We start from the raw sequence: 11,448 nt of genomic DNA on the forward strand, positions 1-11,448 counted from the left end.
AACTTGCTTCAAAACGTTAAAAACGGAAAAGTCGGCTGGTAAGTTTATGCTGACTGTATTTTGAGATGCGCATGGAATAATTTTTATTGACTACCTTGAAAAAGAAGGATCAGCGAACAGCGCTTATTAAATATTGGATCGTTTGAATGACAAGGTCGTCGAAAAGCGGACATACTTGAAGAAACAAAAGTGATGTTTCACAACGACAACCACAGTGTCACAAGTCAGTGAAAACGATGTCAAAGATCCATGAAGTGGGCTTCGAGTTGCGTCCGCATCCATCGTATTCTCCAGATCTGATTTCAACGACTATTTATTTCTCTCAAATCTCAAAATCTAGGCCGTGTTTGCCGAAACTGAGGCCTATTTTGAAAGCTAATTCGAACGATAGTATCGAGAAGTTGGTGGATCGCTATAATCAGTGTATCGCCCTTTAAGAGAACTATTTTGAATAAAAAAAATTAATTTTGACAAAAAAAATATGTTTTACTATGGTATACCGGGACTTTTCAATTGACACCAAATACTTCTTTAATATGCAAACTTGTTATAAACTTTTCTTTTCAATGTTAGCTTCTGTTTTTAAACAAATCTTCTATACTACTACGTAATTTTTGCCTGACAAAATCTCAAATTACCTTTATATACTACGGAATATAGTAGTAATTAAACATTTATGCGCTCTCTTTGGCTCCCACATTGAGAACGCACTTGCAGTTTTCGACATGCAGAAGCACATACTCTCAGCACACAAATAATACATTTGTATGTACTCTTAAATGAGGTTAAGTAAGTGCGCTTATTTCGCGCTTCCGCAGTGTACTCATTCACAAATTTCATTATACTGTTATTCTTTTCAATTATTATATGATATTCTGTTATTTACTCTGCCCTCTTTTCCTTCGTTCCCTTCTTTGCCTTGCTATCCGCATCATACGATAATGTTTTACACCAACGTCATGTGGACCTTTCACATTTACGGTCCTTTCTGCCGCCTGGCGCTGTAAAATGTAAAATTTCCGAATTTATTATCGTTGCCAATTGAAGCGAACGGGAATTTCCATTATAAGGTGAGAGCGCCACTCCATTTGCGCGCTGTTCAGGTGGGTGTTTTAGCATTCAGCCTTTTGGCTGCTCGGCAACAACTTCCTGCCATTGTGCTGTGTGTGTGTGTGGGTGTTTATGTTGCTGGCGGATTGCAAGCTGGCGTCACCGGCAGTAGGCGGACAAGCGAAAATGGTCGACACAATAATGGCTAATAAAAGTGTGCAGTGGCGCGGCAGGAAGGGCGTTGCGGGTAATGGCAATTGTGTTATTTACTTGCTCCTGGCACAAGAAGCTTATTGTAAAATTAACAGTGAATAATATTTATACTTACGAGTATTGTGTGGCAGTATTTTCTCGTGTCTTTAATATAACGAAAATGTTGGCAAATAGTGGAACACCAAAGTGTTATCGTTCGAATGCGACACGTCTTAACACTTTCGCCCAAAAATTGGTTTTTCTCAATTTATTTTCTAGGATTTTTAAGAATTTTTCAAAGAGTCTGCACGTACAAATATTTATTTTTACTACATTTCATTTGATTTGATTACGGCGCAATATGGCAACCTTTTATAGCATCCACTGAAAAGTAATTGAATCGAATTCCTCGTGTGCAACGCATCGATTATTCGGGTTGAGGAGTTTCCTTGTTTTTTCCGCTCAAAATTCATATCAAAGGTATTCTATTTTATCTTACTTGCTAATAGAGAACCTTATCCCTTTGGTTATTAACAACTCTGTAGTATTACTGGCAGCGAAGCCTTTTCCTACCTGGAATAAGAAGAAAAAAAAACAAAGAGGTTGGTCTTGTGGTAGATGAGGGCAAGACAAAGTAACTGAAGGCTATACACAAAGATTCCTCGAATTTCGGGAACAATCTAAGCTTGAAAGCCACAATAATTGCGCTCTATAAGACTCTTAGCATTCCCGTGTTTTTACACGGTGCAAAAACATGGACAATAACGAATCAAGATGTGAAAGCATTTAGAACATTCGAGAGAACTGGTTCCCACAAGGTCTTTGGAATCGTCCGCATGCGCGGTGAAACTGCTCTGATTCTTGCCTTCCAATATGGCCTTGAAACATGGTACTTGACAAATCGAGATTTGACAACACTTGGAACGTGAACTACTGATCTTTTAGCAATTATGTCCTGTTTTGCGGCGCAGAAACTAAGATGATAACGAACCGACATAAGAAAGCACTTGGACCGAACTGGTTCTCTCATGGTCTTTCGAGCTGTCCGCGCGAACGGTGAATCTCTTATGATACCCGTCTTCCAATATGGTCTCGAAACATGTAACATGACAAATCGTGATTTGAAAGCACTTGAATCATTCGAGAGAAATATTATCGGTGCGGTTTTAGGAGCCGTCGGTGTGAGCGATTGATTTATTATTAATCTCGTCTTCCAATTCACATCGACTTGTAATGTATAGAAACGTCGACGATTACAAACCGAGATGTGAAAGCATTTGGAGCATTCGAGAGAATTGTCCTCCGCAAAGACTTTAGAGCCGTGCGTTTGAACGATAAGTACCGAAAGAGATGGAACCACAAACTGTTTGAGCTCTAAGGCGGCAAGGTTTTTTTTAAGTTCAAAAAATTCCTACAAATGCGTGGACAATGGAAGCAAGGCACTGCACTTGAAAAAAGTTAAAGGCAACTGACAAAGTTTTATGTTTTTGGCTCAGACCGACCCACGGTGGCGGTGCCAATAAAGATGAAGTAGCAAGTTTTTGTCTTTATAGGTTTAGATAAAACGTGCCTGGGAAATCGAAGTGCACCGATGTTGGCAACCTTTCTCTGTTGGAAATAATCTTATACCACAACAATTATCTACAATGTCAGATAGTATACAGGACACTTTCAAAAATCTAGTTCTTGCCAAAAAACTTAACTTTAGAGACTTAAGTCATAATAGTAGAACTAATAAGCTGATAACGGCAGATTATTTGAAAATGTGTTGAAAAAACGCACAAGTTTTGATGTGGTTATTCAGTAGAACGAAAAGAAACCGATTCCGATCATCTATTGAAACTAAGCGCAGACGTTAATTTTATTTATATATAAGTATTTAAATACATTCATACAAAGAAGCGAGTTTCGTTTCCATTTTTTTTTCAAAAGTCATTGTAACTGAATTGAACTAAATAGATCAGATATAAAATCATGGTCAGCAAAGCTTTTAGACCCGCCAAGTGATTCAAATCAACCAAGCCACACAAACGAAATTTCGGCGTATTGTTTCTACAGACGGCAGCCAAAATCTCCAACTGCGAACAGAAATTGTAAACAGTTTTATGATTGAAGGCATTAGAACACTTCTTTCAACACAAAACTTACACTTTTTTCGAACTCCACATCCAGTTTCTCGAAATCATTGAAAGTGCGCAGGAGCTGCGCTATATCTCGCGCCATGCCCAAGGCCAATTCGCATGCCGCAATAGTGAGCCAAAAGTCGAAAACGTTTATCAGCACCGCCTGTAACGTATAAAATATATCCCAAGCGGTCAAATCGCTAACTTTGTCGCTCCAAATGTTGCGCAAATAATATAACGACTGTACGTTCGTACACATTATAGCGCAGTTGCTGGTCAACAACTGCTGGCCATAAACGCTGCCAAAGCTCTTGCACAACTTCATCAAACGCAAGTAGATGCCCGTTATTTCATACACCTCACAGGAGACGTTGCGAAATGGTGTCGTCATAGTGCTTTGGTTGGCCAGATATTTTAGACGCTGTTGCAGTATCCACATACAACGGTAAGTGGTAACGATGAAATTATAAAATTGGAGCACGACAAGAAAAATCACATTGCCCATTGTTAATGCAAAGCCAAGTACAATCACTGCACGCATGCTCAACGTCGATTTTTTTTCAAAAATCACAAAGATGAAGGAGATGTTTTGCAGTAGCGTTGCTACACCCTTCCAAATGATGCAGGCATCGAAGGTGCTGCAGCTGCGCGCCAAATCGGCATGCTTGGCGAGATAAGTCCGCTCGATGGCGGCGAATTCGTTGAAAATGTGTAACACCGATTTGTATTCGCGCCAATTTATCACAATAATCGTAATCAACGTATATATATGCGACACGACTATGGCTCTGATTAGTAAGCCCATTAGTTTATTGTGTTGCTGTAAGTCCAATTCCAGCAAATCGTCGGTTGGCCAAGCCGCAAACGCCACAAACCCTATTACCACGTTAAGGCAGATGCTATAGACGAAGCTGTATTTGGAAGTGTAGATCCTTTGTAGTTTTGAATCATAACGAAACGGTAATATGCCGAAAGCGATGGAAAACCAAATTGTCGAGTTGTAGAAAAATCGCGCGATACCGATACGCCAACGCGAGCTCATGGCGCTGCACCCACATTCAGCCGGACTATGTAAAGTCACACTGAAACTCTAATGCTATGACTCTGTGCTGTGAGGGGTCTAACTATTTACAATAAATATTATTTTATTGTTGATAATTAAGCAAGTAGCCCAGTGAGATGGTGATGGATATAATAACTCAGTGACGGATGACTGATTGATTATCTACAAATATATTTTAGTTTGGTGGCCTCGTATGTGAGTTAAACTCGTTTGATATGTCACCTGATAAAATAGGGGCAATTAAGTAGGACAATTGCATACAGTGCATAACAATAAAAATGGTGGCAATGCTACAATAATAAATAAGTGGAGCAAAAAGTATTACAATAATATTATGCTTAGGAAAAGTCCATTATTTTTTCATTAGGTGGCTTTAGTAATCTGACGTTGTATAAAAGCTATAGATTTACATATGCTGTACGGCACTAGAAATATAAGATTTCTTAATAAACAATATTCTCAGACATTTGTATGATTGATTAATTCAGTATTGTTTGAACACACTTCAGAGATAAGATCAGAAAAAAAATACGCCATGCCTACGAAGTTGTAAGCGCAGCGCTGAAATGATGAGTAGCTAGGAAAGATCCCAAAAGCCATCCTCTCAAAGCCATAGCTTAGATCACTCATTGTGTCAGTGAGAAGACCTATGGACCTCTTGTTCAGGAGAACCTGCGTCTGCCGATATGGTTCTTCGCTTTTCTCGAGCCTTCTGGACTTTCAGTCACGAGTTAGGAGAAACAGATTGCATAACCGCAATAGTTTCTCTATATTCTCGTGGGTGGAAGGTTCAGAAGAAAGCCAGACGCGAACACAAGGGCACAGCGGAAGATCCACCTTAACCAAAGCCGCTGGTCTAGCTCTCTTACAGACCTCTCCAAGCCTGGCCACCGCTTTTTTATACAGGTAAGCCAAGCGTTCGTCGGCAAATTCCCTCTCATCGACTTTTATAGATTGGGAGCTTTTTTACGTTGCCTGTGGTCCCCGAACCCGCCATGAATCTAACAGAGATTTCTCTGTTAGTAATGGTGATTACGCCTCTCTGGCAGGCTGCTGACTGGCTTATCAACCTTTTTCAAAAGGAAGATTCCTTAGTTGCCTTTCATAGAGCATGATTCCGTCGCTACAGGCTGTGGTCCAACCGATGCACTATTCGATTTAAAAGTCGGCTTCAATCTACTTCCATGCATACCCGTTTCGGTTTTATCGTTTTTAATATTCCTTATATCCAGGATGCACCGCATGAAGTCTACCTACCTTACATTGCAAAAGCACATGTTTGCAGTTGGTGAAAAATGCATCACTTGCAGCAACTTTCTTACATTCTATAGAAAACGCAACTGTGAGAGGTATTATAGCCAGACGTTAAGTTAGGTTAGATGGCTGATCAAAGATCGCATGTGGACTACTATATGTAGTCCTTTGTGAGGTCATAGAAAAGAAGAACTCTCTGTTCGAGCTATAAATTAGCAAAGCGCTTTGTAGCCAAGTAGAAGTATGTACTTCCAAGTGCTTAAGTCTTGAGCTCCCACACGCGTGACTGTGAAGAAAGAAGCGTTGAGTTGTTTCGACCTCATCTTCTTCCATACAGCTTCGTCAGATGGTGTCTAGTAAGATTCCCAGCGTTACGGATATTTCCCAATAGGGAAATGCCCCGTTAAAATCTCCAAAACTAGGGAGAGGTTAGCCTTACTGTGTGCAAAGATAGTACTAGATCGCCGAACTTTAGACACTATTGAAAATTTAGAAAAAACAAATAAAGCAGTTTTCAATCGACAATCTTCCTTTTAACAGTAATATAATTGCAACACAAGTAGTAAAAAGTCATTCCATGTCTTGAATACATAAATTTATATTTGCACTGCGCCTCTCACATACTTGTGGCGAAATCATATTGAACCAACCAGATCAGCGCTGTCACCACTGAAGTGCATAGATTGCGTGCAGTAGCAAAATGTATCTCGAACAAGCCACATAACGGAAAGCGAAACTTGTGTATCGAGCAAAATATTGAAAAAGTGTTGAGCTGGATAAAGTAAGAATATTTAAAACTATAATTAAAGATTGGCGTACGCTTATACTCACATCTCTCGCCAGATCAACGCTCAAAGTACGAAAAGTGTTAAAATGTTTCAGCTCGACTTTCGTCTGTTGCTGAGCGCGCCACACCGATTCGCAAACAGCCATTATGAGCCAATAGTCCAAGGAGGTTAGCATTATAATAAGCAAGAAATATAGCAGTTCCAGTTCATTCATCTGCAAGCCTCTACCGCCGAAGTGCATGCATGCGGAGAAAAGACACTGCACAATAACGCTCAAACGCACCGAGATTATGACCAGTAACTGTTTTTCGTATGCTTTCGTTGTGTGCGTTATTAAGCGTATCAAACGTATATATATGCCGAAAATCTCATTAATCTCACCAGCAGCCAACAACTGCTTTCTGGTATTTAAACAACGCAGGCGATGATTTACAGCCAGTATGGAGTGATTGATGGAGAGCGTATTGTGATAGAACTGATTCGATATCAATAATATCTCATTGAACAATATGATTGTCAACATTGACACCAAAAAGTAGCTCGCATCCATTTTGTTGCTCCAATAGAACGATGAGCTGAAAAATAAGAGGTTTTGCAAAAACATTGAGCAAAACTTCAGTATAATGCGTTTCTCCATCATGCTGGCGTCAAAATCGCGCAAAAAGGCTTTCGAATCACATAGCTGTCTAACAGTGACAATTTCATTGAACAGCCGCAACAAACGTTTTCTACCAGACCAGGTACTGCAAAAGATTAGAATTATGCCAACGCAATTCAGATAACTGACGACATTTTCCACGATATAAAGCAATGGCTTGGCAAAAAGCTCATAGTTTGACATATCCGGCCAGTTTTTGACGACCCAAGCAAAGAGCAGCGTATTAATCACGACACTGTAGCTGAGCGCCACGCCCGAAGACCGAAAAGTCCTTTTTTCCTTGTTATACTTGAATGGCAATAGGCCGAGGAGCATTGAGATTTTAAAAATATAACAATGTAGGCAATTTGCGAATTTCCGTCGTGCTGTACGCATTTTCACTACCGAATACTGACTACGGTTAACGCACGCAAACGAATCAGCAGTGAAATTTTGTGTAAACATCGTGCGAGTAATTATAATAAGCGACTTGGGAATGCTATTAATTAATTAATATATTTAATGATCGCCAGATAAGTGTTGTGGTGTTGCTGGCATTTTTAGTTTGAGCGCAACATGTTTCGCTGCGTGCTAACACAAGTTTCCTTCACTTAATAGTCAGTTGTGTCTACTTAAATGAATCACAATGGCTGTCAACGTTCATACATACTTAGTAAGCAAATCAAAATTAGTAAACAAATTACCCAAATTAAGAGTGAATGTGCGTTTGTCTATGAGGCAATAAGATTATTGAATTGTATATAAGAGGTCAATTAATATGTCCCCAGCCAACCGTAGTAAAATATATTGTTTTGGCAAAATTTATTCAATACAGTTCCCTTCAAGGATGATACACAGATTATTGGAGGGTCACTCGCACTTTTCGAGACCATTTTTGTAGTAAAATTTGTCCTTTGCTTCTATATAAGCCTCAGTTTCGGCGATCACCTCTTCATTGGACGAAAATTTCTTCCCATCGAACATTCTTATGAGATCTGAGAACAGGAAATAGTCACTGAGAGCCAGATCTTGAGAATACAGTGAATGGGGAAGTAATGCGAAGATCAGAATGTGATTTTTTCCATCTTTTTCAGTGACTTGTGACGCGATGCATTGGCTTGATGAAAAAACCATTTCTTATTTGAATCCAGTTGGTATTTAGCGACCTCGTCCTTCAAACGGTCCAATAATTATAAGTAATACAATATTGATGGTCCCTCCTTCTTCAAGCGTTTTTCCACGCTTTGGAATCGTGTGGTGTCCACTTGGATGACTGTTGTTTGAACTTCTGAGTGAAATGATGGAACCATGTTTTATCCACTGTCACATATCGACGCAAAACTCGAATTTGTTATGCTTAAGCATCTCCAAACACTGCTCCGACTCATTAGCTCAAGATAATGCGCTCACCAAAATTTCCTTCAATAATGGATTGTTTCGATGGCAGTATGGCATGTAGCGCCGTCTTGTTGGGAACAAATTTTGTTCATCTCTCCAAATAATCAAGGCTCTATAGCGTTCTCCATTGGCTGCTGCATTATGTTCGGCTTCACTTTTTAAGAAATATGGATCAATGGTTCACACCAAGCACACCAAACAGTGATTGCTGAGCAAAAGTTTTTATGAAAATTGAGATCGATGTACATCTGGCTTCAATTCTTGCATGAGTTGGACTTTGTATGCTCGCAAATCAAGATCTTTCACAAAACCTTCTATAAAGTGGATGGACATAGGTCCAATTGTTGCGCACAATTGAGAACGGACTTATTCAGGTCTAACGTCTTCGGTGGGCTCTATATGGCGTCTTTAAGGATGGCGTATTATACATTAGAGTAAACGTGGTTCGAAACCGAACTCGAATTACCAACTCTATACCGAGATTGTGCCGACTGAATACGAACCGACTCTCCTGGGCGATTATGACGGCCGAATATCGGACACAGCCCGCGGACGTTGCGCGAATAGAACCATTATTTTGCTAATAAATTTCCAAATATTGTTCCGTAGCAAGGCTATTTTCTATGAAGTGACAAATCAAACTGAGCTTAAACCAAGTAACAGCTATCAAAAATATAACTTCCTGAAAAAGAATTGAATTAATGAAAAAACATATATAAAAGGAAAGGAAGGGCTAAGTTCGGGTGTCACCGAACATCTTATACTCTCGCATTATAAAGTGATAATCGAGATTTCATTATCCGTCATTTACATATTTTTTTTATTTTGCTGTAAAATTAATTAGATTAGTAGTTCCTGAGATATGGTTTTTGGTCCATAAGTGGGCGACGCCACACCCATTTTCAATTTTTTAAAAAAGCCTGGGTGCAGCTTCCTTCTGCCATTTCTTCCGTAAAATTTAGTGTTTCTGACGTTTTTTGTTAGTCGGTTAAGGCACTTTTAGTGATTTTCAGCATAACCTTTGTATGGGAGGTGGGCGTGGTTATTAACCGATTTCTTCCATTTTTGAACTGTATATGGAAATGCCTGAAAGAAACGTATCTATAAAATTTGGTTGACATAGCTATAGTAGTTTCCGAGATATGTACAAAAAACTTAGTAGGGGGCGGGGCCACGCCCACTTTTCCAAAAAAAAAATACGTCCGAATATGCCCCTCCCTAATGCGATCCTTTGTGCCATATTTCACTTTAATATCTTTCTTTGTGGCTTAGTTATGACACTTTATAGGTTTTCGGCTTTCGCCATTTTGTGGGCGTGGTAGTGGGCCGATTTTGCCCATCTTCGAACTTAACCTTCTTATAGAGCCAAGATATACGTGTACCAAGTTTCATCATGATATCTCAATTTTTTTTCAAGTTGCAGCTTGCACGGACGGACAGACGGGCAGACAGACATCCGGATTTCAACTCTACTCGTCACCCTGATCACTTTGGTATATATAACCCTATATCTGACTCTTTTAGTTTTAGGACTTACCAACAACCGTTATGTGAACAAAACTATAATACTCTCCTTAGCAACTTTGTTGCGAGAGTATAAAAATACTCGTTATTGCACAGTATGACATGAGGTTGAGTAGAAAATGTTTTGTGGAGTCTAATTCATCAAAAACACACATATTTAAGTGCAGCAAAGCATTCAGTGAAGATCAGGGGGTCATCAAAAACTTGACTCTTGTCAGTCGTCTAACCCTTTTTGTAAATTATTTATTTGTAGCCCATAAAACGGAGTTTAGCTGCGCCGTCATGTGATGTAATAGCATTTTTCCAGAAGAAGTTCCACAAAAATGCTTTTCTTCAGTTACTCCATAGATTTCTATAGATTTTCATGATAATATTGTATTAAATATATAAGGTATAGTATCATTGTCAGCAGGAAATTGAGACCGCTCGAGTGATTGATGTCAAATAAGCCACACAAATTAAAACGCAACCTGGTGTTGCTACAAATGACGCCAAAGCCTTCCAACTGCAAAAGTAAAACTTTAAATATATGTTTTGTACAAAATCATAAAAGAATCAAAATACAAGTAGATCACTCACGCTCCGTTCCACATCTAACAAATATTTGGGGTTCTCATTGAAGCCACGTAGTATTTCCACCGTTTTCTGCGACGTCACCAACGCCTGCTCACATATTGTTATTGTCAGCCAAAAGTCCAATATATTTACAACAACTATTTGCAATATCGCAAAAACATTGCGGGCATTCAACTCGCTCACTTTGCCGCTCCAAAGCAGGCGCACGTAGAACAGCACTTCGATATTGCAAAGGGTCATCGAGCCGAACAAGAGCAACAATTGGTATTGATGTATGCGTGTATAGTGCGCGCACAGCCGAATCAAACGCGTATAGATGCAAGCAATGTTATCGATTTCTATGCTCAAAACCCGCAGCCGACTTGACGACACTTCGTTGCCGGCCATACTTGCCAAACGCCGATTCAAGACCCAATTAAAGCGATAAGTAAACAAAACGGCCAGAAAGAAGTGGCTTGATACGTGGAAAATTACATTTGTAAGCAAGGCCAGTAGACACATGAATATAATGAATAACCAGCCGGGATTATCAGCTACGCCGATGCTATAGAAGAACGATAAGTTTTGTAAAAGGGTCGCGAAAACCTTCCAAAACACATAATAATCGAAAGTCGCACATTCATCGGTAAAATGTTTATAACGATATAAATAATCGATTTCAATACTAGCGAACTCATTGAATAACTGCTGCAGCCGCTGACGGCTGGTCCAATTAATCCACCATGTTGTTAGTATGGCACCGAAACTGATATATATAGTTAGGCGATTTAACAGTTCGGCGAGTGGATCGCCAGCTCCGAAAGCATCATCAAAGTCGGTAAATATCGGCAAAAGAAATATCAT

General features: G+C 39.5%; 2 protein-coding genes across 2 annotated transcripts; both read right to left on the minus strand.

Annotated features, from left to right (window-relative positions):
* Positions 1-3,149: 3,149 nt before the first annotated feature.
* LOC120767669 lies at positions 3,150-11,448 on the minus strand. Its single transcript, XM_040093841.1, has 6 exons — positions 10,609-11,448; positions 10,500-10,534; positions 6,514-7,045; positions 6,333-6,454; positions 3,391-4,432; positions 3,150-3,320 (listed from the first exon to the last, which is right to left on the minus strand). Exons 1-6 carry the CDS (start codon positions 11,446-11,448, stop codon positions 3,168-3,170), a joined length of 2,724 nt encoding a protein of 907 aa, XP_039949775.1. The 3' UTR covers positions 3,150-3,167.
* On the minus strand, positions 6,299-7,443 carry LOC120768972 (putative gustatory receptor 22d). The gene is made up of 2 exons (XM_040095769.1): positions 6,514-7,443; positions 6,299-6,454 (listed from the first exon to the last, which is right to left on the minus strand). Exons 1-2 carry the CDS (start codon positions 7,441-7,443, stop codon positions 6,299-6,301), a joined length of 1,086 nt encoding a protein of 361 aa, XP_039951703.1.

This window comes from Bactrocera tryoni, chromosome 2 (genome assembly GCF_016617805.1).
Source record: "Bactrocera tryoni isolate S06 chromosome 2, CSIRO_BtryS06_freeze2, whole genome shotgun sequence".
Taxonomy (NCBI): Eukaryota; Metazoa; Arthropoda; class Insecta; order Diptera; family Tephritidae; genus Bactrocera; species Bactrocera tryoni.